Consider the following 23,504-nt stretch of genomic DNA (forward strand, 5'->3'; position numbering starts at 1 on the left):
TCACTCCCTGCTGTTTATTGATAAGTCCCTGAGGTGCTTGTAAATACACCCCTTGAAAGGTGACTAAAGCAGATGGTGTTTTTCTCTTATGTTCAGGAACATCACTGTATTAGTTTCTCTGTGTTAACTTCCATTGCGCTTTTATTCCCCATTTCAAGAATTTGAAGTCAAAGGCAGGGCAATCTTAATCCTTTCTCCTTGCGGCTGCACTGGGGCACGTGGATAACTCATGTCCCGAAGTGCTGTAAAACACCCAGAGAAGAAAATACATGAGGGCTCTGGGGCAAAGCAGTTTACATAGAGCCTGGCGCAGCCCTGTGTCACAGGGCAGTGCCACAAAGAAAACCAGTTTGAGTCCAAAGCCACTTTAGCAGGAGTTTCTGACTTAGAAGCAACATCAGATGAATGTGGTTCGGTGGCAGTTTCAGCTGTTCCTGCAGCACACTGACATAGCTAAAACCTTCAACTTTTCAAGTTCTATTCTGAAAGTAGCACAAAGGCTCAGGTCAGGCATGACGATGAGGTGCTCACCTGTAAGCAGGCCATTCTCCAACAGTTCTCTGCACCAACTGCTTCATTGTCAAATGGCACCAGTCCTTTACAATCGCCCTAAAGTGTCCAGTCGCTCCCACTTATCACCCAGTTGCAGAGACTTAATCCTACAGACCAAGCACCGGCTTCAAAGTTTGTTAGAACAAGATCAGGAATTCTTACACACTGCCATTTCTAAACACTGACAGCCCCAAAGGTACTGAAGAAGTCATCAGGCAGTCCTCACAGGAGATTTGGACGTAACAAAGTTGTAGGCTTCAGTTTTTTTCAGACCTTTTTAGGCCCATAATACTTTCCTTCCCATGCACTGGGCTTTGGCCACTCCCTAAAGATTTCTCATTCTAGTCCTTTCCTGCCCCTGAATTCTGCCCCCAGAACAGACACTTGCCTATTTGTTTCAGGCTCATCATTCCTTTCCCCCAGATCAAAATTTAGAAGAAGGGACAGGGCATAGAGAAGATCGACAGTACCATGCTATCACTTGCAGGGACGTCCCCATATTGCTCCTCCTCCTTGTGAAAATGGCATCAGCTTTCAATAGCTGAAGATGGGGGGATGAGAAGAGGCAGCCCTTTAGCTACACTTCGCTAGAGCAGGAGAAAATGTGGGAGACGGTCAACAAAAGGGTTTGCTCCCACCTCAATCCAGAAAGGAAGGCAATTTGCAAGGATGCAAGAACATTCACACCGCGGCCAGTTTCCTTCCAGGCCCAGCCAAACTCACAACACTCACTTGCAAATCAGAGGAAGAGGAGGTTAGAAAATTGCTCATATTCTCTACAGCTGCAATTAAAGCACTTGAAAGAAATATTCAAACTTGTATTTGCAAACACAATCCCAATGTGTTCTTAGTTGTTCTGAATAGAGATTTTATTTCAAAGGACATTTCACTACACCTTATCTTTGCAGTCTGTCAGCATAGCTGAAATACAGCAGTAACAGGCAACTTGAACAATGAAGAAATCATAATTACTCCAGAATTAAGTCATACAGCAACAGCCCTTTCCCAGCACAGGCTCAGTGTAAGAAGGTTTGCCTCAGGAGCAGATTTTTCCTTGGCTTTTTAAAAGAGGTGCTCAAGTAAGCATGAAAGACCGCAGGACAAATCACCCCCTTCAGAAATTCCAAGGCTGGGTCACAGGAGTTTGCTGCAATGCAGAACACAGACTTTATTCCTGAAGAAAAAAAAATTAATAAAAAACAATTTTACATCAAGAAATTGAAACTTAGCTTAATTCTAACCACTGTAAAGTTCAATTTACAAAATCCTGCTCAATATGATTCCGTAAGAACCAGAGATCCCATTCTACACAAAATCAAACTTGACAGTTTAATGCTTTTTAGCCTTTTTGTTCACTTGTCTAACACTGATGATGAGCTTCTATGCAAAACTACACCAGCTGTGTGTGAAATACTCTTTTCTGGGTAAAGCGGCTAGACATCACTTAGCAAGTACATTGTTTCAGGAGAACAGCATTTAATACAGTGGATATTCACTACTTCTCACCTGTTTTCATCTGGAGAAACAGGGCTTCACAGTTTCTTGCGTGCCTCTGAGTTGTTTCATGTTCAGTCAGAAAAAAAACAACCCACACCCCATGACCATTCAGTAGATGTTTTCAGAAAGAAACTGCTTACTTTTTGCGAAAACACTCTGTAACAGCTGATGTCTGGTACTTCTTTTGGACTACAAGGTAATGTGAATTAGTTTAAACTTTGATTGATTGATTGATTGATTGGGAAACTAGGACTCAAATTGCAGATCAAACTCAGAAACTTAGGAGGTTACAAAACACTGAACTACTTTACATTCGCATCTACAGAACAAAAGCCAATTTGCTCTTGAGAAGGTAACTGTATTTTTATTTTCTCCTTCTCTAACTGATCTACAAATTAGAAGAAAAGTATACTCGGAATCACGGAATTTTTCAGAGTTGGAAGGGACCTCTAGAGATCATCTAGTCCAACTCCCCTGCTAGAGCAGGATTGCCTAGAGCACATCACTCAGGACTGCATCCAGGCGGGTCCTGAAAATCTCCAGAGAAGGGGACTCCACAACCTCCCTGGGCAGCCTGTTCCAGTGCTCTGTCACCCTCACCGTAAAGAAGTTTTTTCTCATATTTGATCGGAACTTCCTATGTTCTAGCTTGTGCCTGTTACCCCTCATCCTGTCACTGGGAACCACTGAAAAGAGTCAGGCACCATCCTCCTTAAACCCACCCTTTAGATACTTGTATGCCATAATAAGGTCTCCCCTCAGCCTTCTCTTCTCCAGGCTAAAGAGTCCCAGCTCTTTCAGCCTTTCCTCATGAGGGTGATGCTCCAGTCCCTCAGTCATCTTAGCTGCCCTTCACTGGACTCTCTCCAGCAGTTCCCTGTGCCTCTTGAACTGGGGAGCCCAAAACTGGACACAGTACTCCAGTTGTGGCCTCACCAGTGCATACTGAATGATGGCAGAGATTTTTTTCTGCAAATTTCTTGAGTCAAGATATAAGGCACTGATTTTAAAAGCAGTTCAGAGTGGAGAATCATTAGAATTCAACAGGTTTCACAAAATAAAAAAAAAAATACGTAAGAGTGCAATATGTTTTTATCTTTACACTTAAAGTAATATGTAATTTTAATTATTAAAATGCAAGACTACCCAACTGCTGACACAGTACCGAGGACACTGTTTAAATTTTTTATGTGAACACTTCATAGGATATTTCTATTGCTACTCTTTAAGAAAACAATTTTATAATTCAGTATATAATTCTGCATCATAAAGAAACAGCATAAGCAAGATCAAACATTAGGAAGTGTCTAAGTAAAAACAAGTTTATTCATCTGTATTCTAGGCAAATATGTAAATAGTCATCAAAGCCTTTTTGCCATGACTGTAAACTTTTTATTTAAAAAAATTGTGTTAAAAACCAATACAGGAATTTCCGTTAATGTTCTAAAAAAGTTTGTTCACATCTTGAAAGAAAATACATTAGCCAACATCTCCCAGCAGAATTCATCTTTAAAAAAGTAAAACTCTAGGCAGAGCTTTTCTACAGTATAGTATCCTCTACGTTTTAATTTAATCACAGGATTGAATATCATTCATCTCTATTGTCTCTAGAACATGACCAAGAGTTATCTTAAATAGATGATATTCAATGATGTGTTACACATTGCCACAGGTACTAACATTATTAGAAGAGTGCACAACTGAATTTCACTAAGAAGCAAGACCTTTCTATATGCTGCGTCATAACCCTTCCTAACCAATACAGTTAATTTAGCTATATGCCTTTAAAATCATGTACATTTTCCAAGGAAAAATACTAAAAAAATCCATGGTCCAAATTCTGCTCCCACTTATATTCACGGGATAACATAAGCACCATCAAGTCATGGTTTATAGCTGAAAGGGGTACAGAGGACCAGTGAGTTTATGAGTATAAGGGAGAGAAGAACTTGACCCATGTCTGTAAACATTCACAAAAGTCTGCAGTCAAAAGTGCCGGATAGGCAGCCTATCCGCAGTACAATAATTTCATTCACAGAGAGGTTTGGGGGCAGGGAGAATGTTATGGAACATTATGTTAGAGGCAAATTAAAATGCTTTTATATACTTTGAAAAGACATATTCTCACGTAGCTAAACCATACTCCAGTAAAACATAATCCACGTCTACCCAAATACAGTACAGCATCATTTCCTAGCTCTCCTGTTCAGATTCAGGCAAAGGAGTACTCAATTCAGCAGCAAGCCCATGACAATATTTCAAAGCGTAAGAAAACCCCCACACCCCTCTGATCTATCCTCCCCTTAACACACTGCTGACGCTAACAGGAGAACCTCACACGTACAAAGAAAAGATTCGAAGAACCATAAACTGACCTTGATCTATGCACACACAAGGTGTGTGCATCTAGGTGGAAGATCATCTACAGCTTTAAGTATCTAGTTTCAGTCTAGATCTCATTCTATATTAACCACATATACCATATAAAATATAACAGGATAGGTGTTTATACACACTATTAAGTATACTTGTTCTCCCCATTCAGTTTGACAGCCAATTGCTCTATTTACATAAGCGTCTGTTTGAATGTCCCTGATCCTGTAAGACACCAAACATTCAACTCGTAAGCTAAAAGGAGAGTCAAGGATGCTCAGCAATTCACAGGATCAGACCCTGAATCAGTTAAATGCAATCACAAATTAGGTTTGACATCTGACACAGCCTCCAGGAATCATTTTACCCTCATGTTTTCCCCTTCTCTCCCCAATTCAGACCATGCTCCCACTAACGCAGAGACAGCCTTCAAAGCGAATAGGATCAGGCTCTGTCAAGCAACCACTGCAGTCTTTAAAAATGTCTGGTATTTATTGCCATCCACTCTGGGGCAGGCTTGTCTGCAATGAAAATGGTGTTCCTGGTGTTGACGGATAGTTAGCAAAACCTTCAGGCTGAGCTGTATAGTTCTCCAGAGCAGAAGCAGAATGTGCCTTCAAGGAAGAGAAGAAGTTAGGAAACAGCACTGATAAAACAAAGAAACAAACAAAAATCTAAATGAAGCAAAATTTCAGGCACAATACCAGTCCGACTCAAGACAAACCTGCAGTATGCAAAGAACAGAGATGAGCAATGCACTCATATGCAGATGTTAAACTGTAGTGCAACTATTGCTCTGAAACACCAGAGAACAAGGAAAGCAGTTGGATTAAGAGGAAAAATGAAGAAGCGTTAATGGCATTTGCTTTCCAGTGGAGTAAGCCACAGCTGATTTGGAAGGCACAGCTTCATCAGGAGCTGTAGTATTTCACTGACTCTGAGCTTTCTTTATCTTCATTGCTCGAGTAGCTAAGTGTTAATTTTAGTGATTGAAACTTGCAAACAAGAAAGGTGATGTTTCCTCAATGCAATCTGTGTACATAGATTTCTACAGAACAAATAAATTCCTGAGCTGCAAAAGCAGCATGGCCTAGATTCTGATCTATTTCCCTTGATATTCAAAAGATATCTGACAATATTCTGTATATTGAACAGTACTTAGACACATTCTCCATTTCAAAAACCGATGTGTCACAGAAGAGAGAAAATATTAATTCGAGACATTCAACTGCCTCTTTCAGTATTTTGTTGAGAAGGACAAATTTCCTACCAGAATCCTTAATCTGTACAGAGGCTGTTTTTAACAAAAGACAAGCTAAACATCTAAATACAAACTCTAATGATAGTTTCAGTTAAATTAGGTAGGTTGATGACTGAAACAAGTTGTTTCACGGACAAGATAGGTGATGAAACTACATACACATTACCTAAAGCCACCTCAAGCTTCTATTACAACAACTGTATTTGTGGGAAGTTTCAAGAGAAAGGCACAACCACAGCAAACACAAATTCAAGACTGTCTGATTGCGTGTGTAAAGAGGCACGTAACTCACAACAAACTGGTTTTCTACAGAAATTGTGAAGAATTAAAATATCAGACTGGAACTGAGCACAGATTTTGCAACTACATTAGATTTAACACAAACCTAGCAAAAATTTCACTTGCATGTCTTTTCCACATTCATCATGTCCAGAAGAACAGTACATTGGCAAGTTAATATGAGTCGTTCTTCATTATTATCCTTGTAGTCAGTTCTCAAACACGTTAGGCATTTTAACCATTTACTGACTTAAACTAATCCCAAGAAGTTAACGTGCAACTACACGCTCAAACGGTTGCTGGAAGCAAAACAGTATTAACAAATAGGCACGTTACCTGTAGTAGTGCTGACTGCGCAGCCGCACTGTGCTGCAATTCCTGTAAGGAAGATTGTGCGGCACTCTGCGGAAAGCCAGGGATACCAGGGAGAGATAAAAGACCAGGAAAAACTGCATTTCCCGGTGTCTGTAGTCCAGAAGTCAAGCTGAAAGAATATTAAGATGTGGCTATTATTAGGAACATCTGCATCACGTTTTATCCTGTGTTTCTCTCTCTATAAGCTTATGTCTATATAAATTAGAAAAGCACCTCTTTTTCTACAACTCATAAAGGCCAGAATTTCCAAACAGAAGCCCAGTCTCTACCCACCTACGAATTATTCATGCACATACAAACCAAGACTATCTGGAGCACACCTAAGAAGGGAACTCAGAAATTTTTGTACCTCGGCTGTGCCTACAGTTTGCACACAAAAAAAACTTTACAGACAAAAGTTAATGTTGCGTACTTCCTTAAACATAGGAACATCTAAGATATTGTCTGCTATTACCTGGATGTGTCAATGGATGCCCACGTGGAATCCATTCTTGTAAAAGCCTAGGAGGTGCCAAGTATCCTCATCTGGGAAATAAGATCACTAAGCACCTCACTGGATTAGACTGTTGTAAAGGGGACTACTGAGGACAACCTATTTAGTAACTACTCTATCAGTTTCTAAAGACAGGTGGAAATCTACTGGTGAACTAACTTTAAAAATTAGCTGCAATTACTAACTATCAGTGAAAATAACGTCTACACCTAAAGTAAAATCAGTGTTTTTCAAGAGAAAAAGAAATGGTTCTGACCTCCTTCAGAAACAGAAACATACCCAGCCTGCGCAACAAGTGCAGAGTTGAAGTTTGAGCTAAAGGCCGAGGCAAACCCTGGCAGGACCGGAGCCGGAGATGGGGCTGTGGCAGCTGCCGGCAACGGTGCAACTGCTGCTACTGCAGAAGATGCCTGGAGGCCAGGGAAAGAAGGGAGAGCAGGAGTGACAGAGGGTGTGTTAGAGACAGGAAAACCAGGGAAGGATGGGTTTGATGATCCCAGAGGTCCCTGGGCAACAGAAAAAAGGGAAGGGACGGCACTGGACAAGTTAAGCGAGAAGGGTGGAGCGGAAACTGTTGCTGAGGCGGCGAGTCCTGAGAGTACGGCGGCGGTGGAACTCACATGAGGGGCAGACACGGCTGAAGCGGTTGTAGACGGAGTAGCTAACAAGGACCCTGGGAGAGTGACGGGTGGCGTAAGTGCTGGATTACCAGTAAAAGCAAAGTTACTGGTTAGAGACGTAAAAGGAGGAAGTCCATTGAACACAGGGGCAATGGGAGCAGACGAGCCATGTGGGGCGAGGGAAACGGAAGCCAGAGAACTGGAATTGTTTAGAGGAGCACTCAAAGAGGAGAGACCCGACAGTGCTGGATTCAGGGAACTGGGTAAACTGACTGGCACTGAAGCTGCGGAGGTGTATGCACGCCCCAGCGCTGACAGTCCTATAGTGCCATGAGAAGGGCCAGCTGAATGAGAAGGACCTTTGAAGGCCGAGAGGGTAGGACTTATGGGTTCTGTTTTGACCAGAACTGGGATACTTGTGGCAGCTGGGGCTGATGGCAGCTGCTGATCAGGATTAGTAGGGCTTGTGCCATGCAAGAGGGAGGCTGATGAGCCGCAGTTGACTGGCATAATCGATGGCGAAGTGGTTAAAGGTGACTGTGCAGGCAATGTTGGAGGAGTGGAACTAGAATTGGCCACAGATGGGGATGGAAGACCTGGAAAAATGGCCAACCCAGGTGTGGAGGAACGCTGTGGGGTGGGGGTGGCTGATGGAGTATAGCATTTGTTGACAGAGGAAGTGGGAGGGTCAGAGTTTTGATTAGCAAGAGCAGACAAAGAAGCAAGCTCACTTGTCATAGCAGAAGGTAAAGCAGATGAATTGATTAATGAAGTGTCATTTGATGTCAGAAATCCCTTTAAGACAGACAAAATTGGGTTAGGCAAGCTAAGCGAACCAGGAATGGTAGTGGCAGGAGAATTAGCAATTGTAGATGGAATGGGACTAGAAATCCCTTGGGCGTTGGGAGGCAAGGACAAAGGGAGGCCAGCAAAAACTGATGACAATGGAGTGGGATTATTAGTGGAAGCAATTGAAGAGGTTGCAGGGAACGGGAGGCCAGCAAATGGTGCAGCAGCAGATGCAAAAGCTTCACTAGGCGCAGGTGTGGCGCATGGTGTGGAAGAACCTTGCGGAGCTGGCGTAGCAGTGGGTATAGAAGCCAGCCCAGAAAAAACTGCAGGGATAGGGGTAGAGGTTGCACTGTGAACACATGTGACAGGAACACCAGGCAATGAAAGGGATTTGATGACAGTAGGGGTTGGGGTGGATGGCTGAGATGTATGGATGGAAGAGGAGACCTGTCCTGGGAAAACAGGAAGGACAGGGGTAGACATGTTCATCCCAGATATGAGTGGAGTTGCAGGTGCTAATGGATGGCTTATTGCCTTGACAGGTGATGGGGTAGGGACTGGAGTAGCAGCAGGTGTTGAAGGATTAGAACCATGAGGAGTAAAGAGCTGATTCGCTTGTGCAGAAAAAGCTGCAAAGAAACAAAACTGGTAAGAATACTTGAAACTGTCAGAAATGTTTGAAATCAACACAAACACATTTTATACAGCATTTCAAAATATGATACACAGGCAATAGCTAACATATAATGTCTGTATATAAACAGTGAACACTGGAGCCTATGAATACAAAACAAAAAGGTACGTACAAACACATCACACAAAGTTGTACATCATGAGACTACCACTCCTCTTTAAAACACTTCGTGACATCTGCTACCTCTTCATGATCTCATGCAAGACAGTTAGATACTCAAATATGCTCGGTAAGAATGTCTAAGTGATACAGATAAACACCCTCCCTCTGGTCCCTAACATCTGGCAGTACCCAAACCAGATCTAATATTCCATTGGCATCAGATCACCTGGGCTCCTCTGCATCCACTGTCACTGAAGGTCAGAATTTCCTTCAGAACCAGTTAATTCAATGTATCATGATTTCAGAGAAGTTTAGTCAACAACTGAAGAAAGCTGATTTCAGGTGCTGGTATTTTTCTTTCCTTCAAAATCAGGTCATTCTCTTCACTGTGTTTCCTTCAGATTTTGATTCTAAGAAGGTACACTTTTAAATTCACGTATCACACTACAGTATTAAACTAACATTGGCATTTGACCTTATCAACAAATATTTCTGTAAGTCTGAAGTCAGGTGTCTATAATCGAGGCAAGCACCTGCCACTAGGAATATCAGCTTATATCAATCCTACAAAGTAAGTCAAAGACACATCAGTTAAGCTGAAGGAAAAAAAGGCAGGCACACTGTGAATGGGAATGTGGGGGTTAATGGAAAGAAGCTGCATTTATGAACACTGGCATGTCAAGAGCCTTGATATGCCTCCATCTAGTTTCTTTTGGAATATGTGTCAATAATCATTCCCTCGAAACAATCCTTGTGCATTATTTTACTTTCAAAATAATCTGTTCAACCGTAAGCAAATCACTGATCTAACCAGTCAAATTCATCACCCATAACTCCGTGACAGCTTAGATTTCTCTTTTGCCAAAATTCTACATGTACACACACAAACCCAGAATCTTTAAAATCTTGGACATTAAGTTGATATGGCAAACTCCTGTTTTCTGTATCTTGAAACTCTACAACTAGCAAGTTTGCAAACTATTTCCTTTCATATATTCTTTTCCAAAAACCTAGACCCAGATTGCTTGGCTCTGGACTCTGTCCTTTTCTCATCCTGTTTCCAAGCTGAAGGCTCTCCTAAAGATCACAGTTGTTAATCCTGACAGCCAAGTTTATCATCAGAGAAATACAGCTGCAATATGACCCAGAGCTGTTACTGAATTTCACTTCCTAAGAGAAGATTTTATTCCTTACGCTGTATTCATTTGGCTGTATAAACTACCTGTAAATACAGGCACACTTAAAGGGGCATATGTGAATAAAGTGATTCTTTGAAACAGTAACATTTCTGTAAACCCATCCCTGGGCATAGAGGAGAGAAGATAAAGCATAACTTCCCCCCCCCTAGAAATATTTACAGGAGCTAAACTTATCATGGTCATTTTATCTATTTTTGGATATTTGTTAATATGCCTGACTCAATAGTTAGTAGATTCTCAGTTTCTAATTGTCAAAGCTAACAAAGCATTATCAAAGTCTTTGTGTAAGTAGTTCATAATGGGATTTGTTATTATGATTTGTACTAGCTGTACAAAGCATACGAAGTACCACATGATTAGAGACCAAAAAAAAAAACCAAAAACACCACTCTCTCTTCTGCAAAAAGAATCAGAATTTAAAGGGTAAGATAAAAGTGGAGGTAGACACAGTTGGATATAACAGGCTAGGATAAGACATTCTACACATGGATTTCAACAAACTACAAACAAAGAATCTGCCTCCCTTGTATTCCTAGCTTCCCATTGCAACTAATATATGAAATCAAAATGTGAATGAATTTTCAAATAGATGTCCAAACTTTTAACAACTGCAAAGATATTAATGAAGTGCTTCAGTGCACTACATTGCAAAGCATGTTTTGATTTAATTTTTTATATGGTTTCTCACATACTTATACGCTGAAGAATATAAAACCTTAATGGGCTAACACAAAAGGCCGAATTTTAACATTTCGATGCTTCTAAGTTTCAAATGCCTGATATGATTTTTTTCCAAAATTCTCAAGGGATCTTACTCTAACAGTAGTCAAATACTTAGAGGCTTATGAAAATACCACTAAACAAAGAAGTTGTTTATATTTTCTGAACAAATAACAATGATACAATCAACACAAAAATCCCCCAGTGGATCTGCAATTTACCTTGATTTTGGGAAGGTTTTGTCTGGCTGGAAAGGTCCTCATTTTCTAAATGGAGAATAACAGCTTGTTATTTAAAAGCAAATGACACTCCAGCAGTGAATGATCCATCCACAACAATGAATTCGAAAAAATACCATCAACATTTTTAAAGGTATGCATGCTTTACCTGATACCACCTGATTAGCAGTGTATGGGGGAGGAGCTGGTAAGCCTGGAGCTATGACATTAGCCATTGGAACTAAGCCAGCATTGTTGTAAGCACCTAAAAGAACAAATGCAATACACATTTCAGTGGTCAGAAGAACCCATACTTAAAAGAACCAGTAAGCGTCTTTTCCGTTAAAAGAACATTTTCAAAATCATAAGACCAAAAAGCCAGACCAGTTAATCATCCAGGCTGGATGCTGGCTTTTGCTAATGTCTGCCTGAGTGACATGCATCGTGATCCAAATTTTACTAAGGGCAGTTCTCTTGAAAGAGCCTGAAAAAGTCAGATTTCAATTGCTTTCAGTTCCTTTTTGCCTGAAAAACTCAAAGGGAAGGCGAGATTCAGATTGTCTGCAGCATCTTTTGTTCTTTTTCTACTCCTAACTTGAAGACTGTTGCAACTTTTAACATTAAAGCCTTGACAAACAAAAGATTCAAACATACCCCAGTGACCATGACCAGCCCTCCAACACTAGTCAAAAAATTCAGAGAAAAATGTCCCATCTCAAATACTTAGTTTATCATTCTTCAATATATCTTTAAATGTTAATAAATTCAAGTGGGTTAGCAATTATTTTAATATAAAATACCTATTGTACTTAACATATAAAAAAATACCTTTTTTCCTTATTCTTTGGAGCAACTCAAACTGTTACATAGCTGTGGTATACAGTTCTGATGAAGAACATCAGAATTCAAATCACAGGAATATAAACACACTTTGCAGTGTTCCTGAATGAGTATTTTAAGAGCATGAGAACTTATGCTTCGTGGGAAAAGGTAGCACTTGAACATTACTCAAAGTGCAGTAATTTGTCATACATAACTCCTTTCTGATTTCACACTTTCATAATAGTTCTACCTAAAGTTAAGATTTCTTGCGTGACAACTGTTGGCTGAAAATCAGAAAAGTAACTAACAATCATTGCATCACCCAGGAAGGAAATGTTAAACCAATACATATAAGAGGCAAAAACCAAAACATCTTTCTGACCGTTCTGACCATTGCTTGAAAACCATCACATTTAATAGCTTCAGGACAGTATCTGCAATCTCATTTAGCACATTATATTTATATATATATTTTTATATATATATAAAAATATAAAAAAATTATCATCAGTTACGAGTTCCATTGTCACAAGAGTTTTTTTAAAAACCATGTTGCAGCCTACTAAGGCCCTGAAACCCCAAAAGCGGTTTCACACCCTAAAATATACTAATATTTACATCCAGTCACAGGCCAAATTTTGTGCCCTCACTTACTTCAGACAGGATTTATTTAATATAAATTTGAGCTAGTCTACAAGTTTCCTGTACACTTTCTGGGGAGCAAGTCATTTCTAGGGCACAAATCATCAGACTGACTTTAGCCACTAGTAGTGCCAATTTTTCCAAACTGACTGTGAAGAGACTTGCAGACATCAAGTGTGTTAGACGACTCACCTTTCAACACGTATGTGAAGAACTCTACCACACTTTCTTATCAACTACCTTAAAAACTCCCTGAAATCCCTACCATCAGTGAAATGCAAGCTTCCTAACCAGAGCACTCCTTGTTCTGCAGTACAGAATGGCAAGATTAGGAAAAGCTTTCAGCTGCTGCTCAAAAGGACCAGAGTCTGACTACCTAAGTACTCCAACCTCTTCTTCCAAAGAAACTGCAATTGCCTTGCTGCCTTCCAAAAATGGCTTGAATCAAACAACTGATGTAGCAGAGCAAGAGGAGTTTAAGAAAGACGCAATCTTACCTGAGGCACAAGGCTAGGAACAGTCAGGCCAAACACAGGAAAAGGCTATCACTGTGTTCCTTCTGAGACTGACATCTACATGCTTAAACTTTTCTCTAAGGAAACTGTTTTATCTTCATTGTGACAGAGAGAAAGTAAAGCTGAAGGCAACTGAGAAACAGAGTAGCCCCTTGAGCAAGTTCCTATATATTTCCAGCCAATTCAGGCCTGTGCTTGACCATTTCCTAAGTTTGGTACAACAGCAACAAGCCAATAGACCTGTCGAGCCAAATCTCAAATGTTGGTCAAACATTACAACAAAGGCACAGGCCCAGTCTTGTCTGATGCGTACAATGCCTCCCACAAATTAAATATTTTGTCATCGGAACAGGATTGTAAATTTTCCTTATGATGTAGATGTTGGGAAAAGAATATAATGTATTTCTCTCTTTATCAACTCTGCAGTCATGACAGGAAGAGGCAGAAACCAGTACCCAGAGCAAGCTTAGGGAGCACAAGCCAATTTCAGATATGATCATGGTCAGAGAAACTGACACTTGACGCTTATTACTTAAAAGGCAAATGGATGAAACAATAGCATCAAGCTAAAACACATAGAAGCCTTACTTGGTGCAATAGTTGCGTGTGGCCGACATGGTGGGATGGGGTATGGAACTGGTTTGTGTGGATTGTAGGTTGATGGAGCCTACATAAACAAAAAACAATCAGAAGAAGCAATAGTGGAAGCATTACCTAATGTTTCTCAGACAAAAAGTTAACATTCAGATACTACAACAGACAGCTGTTCTTCACAGGAAAAATATGTGATATCAAATTTCTTCATAATATCCATAGTGACTGCAAATATTTCACTCTTTCTGAAAAGAATGAAACAAACATCACTAATATACATTTAGGTTTTAAAATAATACTGAACACAGGTGGGAAAGGGAACTCCTTTCTGTCTCGTAGTTTTCACACTCTGCAGTCTTGGACTGACTTCTCATTTTAAAGATTTAGCACATTTAAAACTAACAAATACTTATGAAGTTACATGTCCCTACACCTTAGTGAGAAAATTAATAAAAGTGAAAATAAAACATTTGGACAATACTTCAAAGTAGTATCAGGTTCACTGAAAGTTTGTCCCACACGCTTTAAAATCCTGAAATACAAATCAGCTGCGTTGTTAAGAAACAAGAACCTCCTTCTCAGGCACTGCTGTAATTCAAGTTTCCAAGACGCAGGCACTTTTGTGTTCGTGTGGGAATCCCTCAGAGATTGTAATAAAAAATTGCATATATTTCTATTTAAAACTTCCACTAGATCATAATGAACTACTAAAAATGTTTTTAGTTTTGTCTTCTGCTACTGGAATTTAAATTCTGCCTTCAAATGCACACACACTGTATCCACTAGAGACCCTTATCCCCCACAGACATAAACCAGAGCTTCTCTTCAAATTAAATAAAAAAATACTAGGTCATATTATCTTTATTATAGAAGTTTAGCTTTGTTTAAATTGCTGCCCTGCAGTCTTCTTGGAACATAATAGCATTTTATATAAAAGCCTCATTGAATTGGCTGGTGGTTGGATTTTTTTTCTTAAAGTTTCATTTATTTACTCGTTTATCAGACATACTGGTTTGGATGGTCCAAGTATACGAGCTGCTATTCCCTTTCCTTCGTTAGTGCATTCTTCTGTATCCTTTTTGATAGGGGTTCCCTGAAACAAAAGAAAATTAAACTTTTAAGTATTTAGAAGTAAATCTTGCTATACAATTTCCGTCATATTTGATTTTTTTTCTAAAATACATTTGAGTTTTTGAATATTCTGAAAGTGATACTCAACCATGTTTGTTGGGAAAAAGAAACTGCGTTCTAGGCTTGTAAAATGATAAGTACCAGCATTCCAATAGCTTGGTTTGTAACACTAAGCTTTTGTAAAGAGATACATATTAAACAGTCCATGTTTCTGACATAATTAGAATTTTGCATTTTGATTTGTGGACATGATAACTTACATTTTGCAGTCCTTTAAAGCATCCACAGGAAATACTTCACATGGTTGTTCAAGAACTACACTAAAATTAGCAGTGTTACTGTAGTGGCCATATTAGCTCATCTTATCAACCTACCAGTAAGGTTGTTTATACCTCTCCCGATTCTGCCAAATACTGCTGGAGTTTACAATGTTTTCCTTATATGAACAATGTCTTATTTATGCAGTAATCTTTACTTGAAGTGGCATAGAAAGAATGGGCAAATAAAAATAATGCAAGTTCCCTATAAATGTGTAATGGGTTCCAAAAAAACCAACCCCAAAAACCATTGTGTTTGACTGCACTCCTCCTTCCATATATATGAATCCTGGGTTTGCTTATACTATAACAAATCCTAAATCCAGTACGCTGTGAAAAGCAAAAGCATAGGATCATGCTTACTGGGAAAATTCCATTTATGCGGCTTGGTTTGCCCTTGGGATAAGGGTTGCCTGGAATCATGCCACAGGATGATATCATAGCATGAGGAGCCTTACAACCCGTTTTTGAAGCCTGCAAAATAATCAAGAAAGGACATTATTTGCTGTCGATTTCAATGCTTTAAAGAAATTATTTACTATTTCATTACATTTGGACTGCACGAATCAGCCTACATGAAACAATTCAAAGCTTTGCCTCAAATCTTCTTCCCAAATACTCCAAATAGTGTGAGGTTCTGACACAGTCCCCTTTGTTTTGAATAACTCCACTCAGACCACTTATGCTTCCACTGAACTTGGGGTTAAGCACTTGGTGTTCTCTAAAACACATGCAGACTGTTTCCTTCAGCATTGCTTGCAACTCTGTGCCCCTTTTTCCATATGATCCTAATGCCTGACAGAAATTTCCTTTTTTTTTTTTCCGCATGTATTACATAGCTCTTATCTTTTTCCAGCTGCTTCCTTCAGCTTGTCTTCCACCAGTAGTTCCCAGCAGTGCTCGTGGTAAGTCCTGACCCCACAGTGACCATTAAGGGTAGAAACAATACTGTATCTGGCAGAATCAAGGATACTAGAGTATCTTGACTACCTGTTCAAGAATTCTTCTGCATCTTTTCTTCTCTGACATATTAATTCTGAACAGATCTTCAATAAGGCGATAATTCTGAGCATCAACAATGTTGCTATAAATAAAGACATTGACAGATGATTACTGCCATTCCATATGCTTATCAGAAATAATGCAGTACTGAAAAGTGATCAACACTTATTCAGCCAGTTCCCAGCAGTACACTAAGAAAACCACAATTCATTTAGATCATAATATTACTATAATTATTCAATTAATAATTCTGGGCTTAAATATGGTCTTCATACCCGTACATGAAACATGGTATTAGAATTAAATATCAATATGGAACAATGGACAACAATAGCTAAACTTCATGGCAAAAATAACTATGTTGAGAAAATGAATTTTGCATCACAACAGTTCATTAGAAACCTTTAATTGCTACTAGCACACAATTCCCAGCAGAGCAGAAAACCAGCAGCTACTCAGTTTGCCACTGTTTCCTGCTAGACTGGTGGAGAAACAAATTTTCATCATCTTTACTCCAGAATGAAAAAGTTGAAACCCATGGCAATTCTCTCCATGTTCTGCAGAGCTAGTGAAACCCTTCACACAGTTCCAAAAAGTACCTTTCCTTTCTCCTTGCTCCTCTCCCAAAAATAACACTAGACACAGCAAAGAGAACAACAAAATGTGCAAATACAAGGAGCCTAGTGCCTGATTAAAAACCCTGTTTAAAAATGCTGACCACAGCACCTTTACCGCTGTCAAACACTACCCTCCCCATGCAAACTACTGGAATTACAATACAGTCCCCAAAAAGGAGGGCTTCCCAAATGCAATCAGCACAATGTTGAATGAAGGCATGAAAAACACCTCAAAGAATGGTATTAAAATGGGAATGAACTTTCAGCTGTGTTCTCTAGTTTTGAGTAGCAAAGTACACAGATTTGGGTTAGGATTTATGTTTCATGACTCCCTTATTATGTTCTTGCACTGTAGAAATTTAACAGCTAAAGAAGTGACCACACTTTCCCCCCACACTAGCTGAAGTGTAGCAACTAAAGAGTCTGTGAGCTCCAATCTCATTTCAAGAAGCAGAACAGGTTAGTTTAATGCACCATTGAACTTCCTTTAGGCTATCCTGTTTTGTCTTGGTCTAAAAGAGACTAGGAGCATTCATACAGTTTCTTAAAGCTCAACTCTGAAAGCAAGATCATGTCTATGTCCTCAGTCTTATTTGTTTTATGGATATTTATATAATGAATTTATATGCCCCAAAACGTTCAAGCTGGCTGCAATATATAGCATTCACATGCAAGGCAGACATACTTAACACCAAAAAAAAAAAAAAAAGAAAAAAACCAGAAAAATACTTCATATAATAAATCCCGTAAACCATGCAGAAGAGTTCCAATATAAACATATGTAAAAGGTAGATAGGTCCCCTGAAGCGGCTGTGTTCAGTAAAAAAACACAACTTTCTGTGTAAAGATCCACTTTGAATATATACACATCTTTTATAGACATTAGACTTGTAAATCAAATGTGTCAATTTAAGAGATGTATTTACTTAACTCATTTTTACATATGTAATATTTACAGGGCTTTCCAAATACAAAAGGGTCAATGCCCAGAATACTCTGGTCTCAAGCCTTTTACATTTCAGTGAGCAGAAATAAGCTTAAGGCCCTCTTCGTTCTCTACATGATTTGAAGACACTGTAAAAATATTGGCAAAGTGTCAGTTTTCCAGCAGGCAGAATCCCACACACTCAAGACACAGACGAACTATGGAATTTTGCACAATGTCTATTTCTAATTCTTCTTTTTATGGCCCCATCAATAATGGATTTGTGTTTTACCTTAACTGGCCACAGGGCTTCCTTCTAGAAGAATCTTAAGTTTTATATACTGAAATATTAGTAAAAACAACACAACTTAAGGAAATACAACATGAGAGATACTTACGAAGCTAAGATTTCAAGGGCAATAAGTTTATCTTTACTGAATGTGAAGCAGTTGAGAATATTAACCATTTTCGATGCCGGAACTGCCACTATTTTCTGACAAGTAAGCAAGCAAGAAAAAAGTGTATATAAAATAAGACACTACAATTATTTTAAACTCAGAACACTACTCAGTAACAGCTTCATATCATGTATTTCAATAAATGTTTAATTTTCTCTACCTCCTACTGGGAAGGAGACTCTATGCGCTAAATGCTGAACAAGCAACTGCAAAAAGCATTTGCCAAAAGCAGAGATATTAGGAAAGTTAACAATAGTTTAAAAGGGCTACATCTGTTATTGTGATACACAGGAAACTAAGAGATACTTCAGTCAGAAAAGATACCCTGGTTAAAAGTATGACATTTCGTATTATGATACCATTGAAAAAGAAAGAGATGAAGAGGAAACTTTGAAGACTAAAGGGTAGGCTGACCCATCAATTGCAAAAGTAGACATCACAAAACTAAAATAAGATTAAGAGGGCAAACTTACTCTACAAGATTATGCCACAAGAACTTACATGTTGTAAAGCCTTTATTGCCTTGAGCTGTGGTTCAGCCCAGGAAAAGTATCTCAGTAACTCAACAACCTGCAACAGAAAAGCCTTCAATTGATCTTTTATATAGATTAAAAAAATTATGCTAACACCATCAATATGATCTTTCTGATTTTAGAGTATACTGGTATACTGCTAAAATACACGTGCCTGCCTGTGATGGCTGATAACGTCGACACCTACCAGCATCTAACGTTCTTTGTATTTCTAAGTAGGCACCTAAAAATTCTATGTTGTGAGATGAAGTTTTTCTATGGAAATATTTAAAATACTTACTCCTCTCCATATATTTGCATATATGCGCGATTGCCACAGCATTAGAATAAAAAAAAAAATCAAATCTTTCTGAAAAAGCTTATAAACCTTCAGTATCTCAAACAGCATATTCACCAAACATACACACACACAAAAAAAAAAAAAAACAACAGAAGAAAAAGAAACAGGAAAAAAAATCTACATAGTACCAAAATAAGTTGGACATTTTTTACTACATGCCAGTTTAGAAAATACATGCAAAATAATCCTACATTCCATGATGATCAATTTGTCCAATTTTCCCCACACAATAGGAACGAAACTGTAATGATTTTGATAACAAAATAACTTGGAACTATTTTTAACAGATTAATGCTGATATAATAATGGGGAATTAAATGTCCTCAGTTAATAAATAAAAAAGGTAATATGATCAGCCTCAGTATGATGGGAGACATTGCCTTTCTGTATTACTAAATACACAAAACCAATAGCTCCCATTAGACCCATGACAGTGTTGACTTTTACCTGTTCGCTAGAAAAGTATCCATGAACATATTCAATGGCTTTTAATTTGTACTCCGTCAATACAGCCTAGAAAATATAGGGAAAAAACCCATATAATTAGTCCCTCAAAAACGATAATTATAGCACAATCACCTGCTAGAATAATACATTAATCTAAAAATAGATTAATATAATTAATATAAACAAATATTAAAATTAATTAAATTATTAATTATTCTGTCACCTTACAAAGTGACATTTGCATCAATTACACTGCAATATTCCTAAGTAACAGAATACTCCTTAGATAATTGACAGAACAATGAAAAGCAGACGTAATTTAATTCTTCTGTTAAAAAAAAAAATCATTTTTTATTTATTTCATTTTGCTTTTTTTTGTTTTTTAAAACTGCATTGAGAGAACATCATCATCACTCTTCATTTTATCTCTAAGGTTTACATTAACTTTACGTTAAACCAGATAATACAGTTGATTATTCAGACAAACTCTCTATATGTTCCCTGTAAAATAATTAGCAAAGCATGTTACTTCAGTGAATTTATGAAGAGACTGGGTAACAAGTCTCTACAGACAGAACCAAGTATACAAGGAAGGCTGCTCCAGAGGGTGATACTGTCTTATCATTACCTTCCCACAATTCAAACTTCAACATGCAATTATACAAAGCAATGGAAGCAGAGCAGTTTAACACAGTACCGGCCACTGCTTTTGACTCATGGCAAGACAGCTTTGTTGATAACCATGTGGGCTACCTAATACTTCCGCTCCTTCCTAATTCCTTCCTCTCCTCATGCCCAGCTCACTGATAGACACACAAGATGTAAAGAAGATAGGTAACAGCTGAATTCCTGCCCCAAACTAGTGCACACACCTTTCTTCCCTAGTTTCCAAGGGCGCCATTGATTGCTAGCTCTCACGCTTATTCTCAAATCACCTCCAGCTTCACTCACACACCCATTTCTGTCTTCTTCCCAATGACCTTAAAACCTACCCCTATTCCTTCTTTTTTTGTCCTTGTCCCTGCACACAGACAGATGTGAGGTTCTCCATCTCTGCAACCTGACTGTGAGTAGCACAGGTGCACAGAAACCCACTCAAATACTCTTTGAGGCAACCCCCTTCCTTTCTGTACCTCATTAAGAGACGAACACTACCAGACACACTGAAGTCACAGGGGAAAAAAGAACTTCTCTCTTCACGCTCATTTTTCCTTCTCTCCCTTCCGTTTCTTCCCGTATTTTGGAAAAAAGCCTGATATGTCATATAGCAGCTTCTTTACCAAAACAAATGTCACTTTTCCTCCTTAAAACAACTGAATGACTTCATAATATGAACACATTTCTATGCATATTTATGAAAAAAACACACCCCAAACATTATTTTTTTAATAATCAAAAATATATATGGGTAAAGATAGAACTAAGCTACACATTAAGACATTTAAATAATTGTTCCCGCTAATTGTAGGACTGAAAATGGAACACGCCAACACAACTGACTTGTAAATCACACAATAAAGAAGGTTCTACCACAGAGCTAGAAATGAAGTTTAAACAAAAACCTAGCAACAAGGACACAAGATAAGCATTTGGAGAATGAATGTTAGACTGGAACAGCACAGCTATTGTTAACACAGCACAGCACTGATCCTCAGATGAACAGTAAATTAGGTTTACAGGAATACAGGCAGACAGCATACAAGAAACACAACTGCCTAAAATCACATGTCAAAAACCCTTTTGTTTGAAGTCTTTAGTAATCACAGAGCGTACTCTGAAGGGCCACACTGCAGTAGTAATATTTGAAACATTATTCCCTCTCACCACCAATTCTCAGAGAAAGTATTCATGTGAAATTTGTTCCTTGATTTTTTTCAACAGATTTTTTGTAAAAGTTCTTAGATTGGGAAGGAAGTCCACACACTGAAATATGTTTGGCTGTCACGCTTTTAGCTGGTTACAGAGCACGGAACATGGAATATATTTTATAAAGAAGAATTTATGATCATGACCTTATGTAAAAATGTTGTGATAACAAAGACTCCTCACCGGAGCTTTTGTGTACAGTAGTTTATACCTTGAAATCTTCCAAAATAATACTACTGCAACTGCAGCCATCACTGTATCTCACGCTAAAGAGAAGCTGAACTGAAATTCAACTCTAGCACCCAAGTCCAAATAAAGGAAATGACCTCTTCCAGACAACCCATCATAACAAAAAAACACCTTTCACAAAAATGCTAAGGATTCCTTTTCTGCCATAAGACAATTTTATCCAAAACAAGCCCTTAATTTTCACACCAAAACAGCTTTAACAGGACACACGGCTGTTCTACCGTGACACTTAAATCACCTCTGCTTAACTACAGCAAAATACGTCATACCAGGTTTGTACTTCTCATGCAAGACACAAACTATACTTCCACTAACCTGAGAGGTTCTGAAGGATCCAGACACATTTTCCTAACCCCTTTTCCACTTCCAGCATTTGGGGAACTGTCCCAACCACTAACCTCTGGCTTTCCTGTCAAAAGCACGCCACTGTGCAGAAAGAAGTAACAGGACCTGCCAGACACCAGGAAGCCCAGGTTGGCATCTCCACTTCCTGCAACTAGGAGGTATTTTGCTCAGTGAGCTTTTAACAGGAGATGCACAAGCACAGTTCAGAGCATGCATCAAACCCCAGGATTTCACATCCTGGAGGAAGGTGTGCACACACTCCTGAACCGTGGGAGACGTGGCTTTGAACAAGAGCAGCAGAGCACAGCTTGGAAATCAGCCCTCTCACGCCATATTTGTGTGCTTTATCTCCTAAATCACCATATAAAAGGTGGATACCTCACACTAGAAGTTTCCATCTCTGGTTAGGCCAAGCAAATGCTATCCCTCCTCCTAAGTAAGTGATACTTGGCTATTTTGCCTTTTTTCCCCCGCCTTGTTCCTTGACAGTGAAAACACTACGATGAACTTATTCAAGTGCTAATTTCAAATGAGCACTCCTCCTGCACATGTTGTTAGCCAAGTGGTAGCAGTCTGGACATTCAATATCAAGTTTTCTGAGAAAATTAAAAATACCTCAAAGAGAGCAAGCATGTCACAGCACCTTTACACCCAACTTACAAATACTATAGATACACCAGCAACATAGGATTATAGTTTTTCCACACTGAGGTGAAATTTAGTCCTTATTGAATCCTGAAGTGATTCTTACAGAATGCAAACCTCGTGTGTTCATTAAGAGGAATATTCTACCATCAAATGGTTAAACTAACATGCAAAATGAGAAGTTACCTTTCTAATTTCATCCAGCACGGTTTCAAATGATTTCTTATCCATCTTTATTAGTTTATTCAATGCAGGTACTTAAAACATGGAAGAAAAAAAATTAAAAAAATAATATCCAGGCCAAAGACTTTACTGACAGTCTTTAAGTATATAGGAAAAAAATATTAAAAAGCAAGAAAGCAAAAAAGGCAGCCTGGGATTCTCTCGGCCACTGGGAATTCAGGGCTGACGTCTCTGCAATGCCGGACAGGGCGCAAGAGACAAAGGCAGGCCGCCGGGCGCGGAGCGGACCCGCGCCCGCTCGCTGCGCGGCTCTCCTCCTAGCGCAGAAAGAAGGGTCCGCGGCAGAGAGAGAAGAGGAGGCAGTGCCAGGGAGAGGGCGGCCGCCCAACGACCCCGCCGAGCCGCTCCGCTCCCCTCAACACGCGGCGCCGAGGCCCGGCCGGCCCGCGCCCGCCCGCGGGGCGCTCCCGCACCCCATAGCTCGCTGCGCCGCCACCCGCTTTGATCCCGGCGGTCAGAGGCCGACGCGCTTCCGAGCGGCCGCCGGGGCGGCGGGGCCGAGGCGAGCCGGGAGACGAGAGCGCGGCGAGCAGCCCGGAGCCACCGACAGGGCACCGCCGGCCCTACCTCTCTGCCGTCGCGCTCCTGTGACAGAGAAGAGCGGAGCCGAAGGCCCCTTTCCCATGCTGGTCGCCCAC

The 23,504-nt window shown here is 39.5% G+C and overlaps 1 protein-coding gene across 6 annotated transcripts; it reads right to left on the reverse strand.

The window, feature by feature from the left end:
* Positions 1-1,396: 1,396 nt before the first annotated feature.
* Positions 1,397-23,436, reverse strand: PROSER1 (proline and serine rich 1). Of its 6 annotated transcripts, XR_010070834.1 has the most exons (14): positions 22,810-23,435; positions 19,519-19,584; positions 18,700-18,768; positions 18,139-18,233; positions 16,187-16,280; positions 15,560-15,670; positions 14,758-14,841; positions 13,743-13,821; positions 11,345-11,440; positions 11,179-11,223; positions 7,110-8,871; positions 6,299-6,446; positions 2,059-5,036; positions 1,397-1,726 (listed from the first exon to the last, which is right to left on the reverse strand). XR_010070834.1 is itself a non-coding variant. In XM_063333308.1 (13 exons), exons 1-13 carry the CDS (start codon positions 22,852-22,854, stop codon positions 1,721-1,723), a joined length of 2,700 nt encoding a protein of 899 aa, XP_063189378.1. In that variant the 5' UTR covers positions 22,855-23,436; the 3' UTR covers positions 1,397-1,720. The 6 variants fall into 6 exon arrangements, 5 of the variants coding, with proteins under 5 accessions (XP_063189378.1, XP_063189371.1, XP_063189388.1 ...); XM_063333308.1 differs by lacking the exon at positions 2,059-5,036 and having other exon boundaries at positions 22,810-23,436; XM_063333301.1 differs by lacking the exon at positions 1,397-1,726 and having other exon boundaries at positions 1,736-5,036.
* Positions 23,437-23,504: the final 68 nt, after the last annotated feature.

Source organism: Chroicocephalus ridibundus, chromosome 1 (assembly GCF_963924245.1).
Source record: "Chroicocephalus ridibundus chromosome 1, bChrRid1.1, whole genome shotgun sequence".
NCBI classification, from domain to species: Eukaryota; Metazoa; Chordata; class Aves; order Charadriiformes; family Laridae; genus Chroicocephalus; species Chroicocephalus ridibundus.

What these genes read in the sequence shown, in the direction of transcription:
- PROSER1 (XM_063333301.1), bottom strand. Translation starts at nt 22,854, where the DNA reads ATGGATAAGAAATCATTTGAAACCGTGCTGGATGAAATTAGAAAG. An exon ending in GATACTTTTCTAGCGAACAG is followed by an intron (nt 18,769 to 19,518) that starts GTAAAAGTCAAC and finishes TTTCTGTTGCAG; the next exon opens with GTTGTTGAGTTACTGAGATA. An exon ending in GCAGAAGAATTCTTGAACAG is followed by an intron (nt 15,671 to 16,186) that starts GTAGTCAAGATA and finishes ATTATTTTGCAG; the next exon opens with GCTTCAAAAACGGGTTGTAA.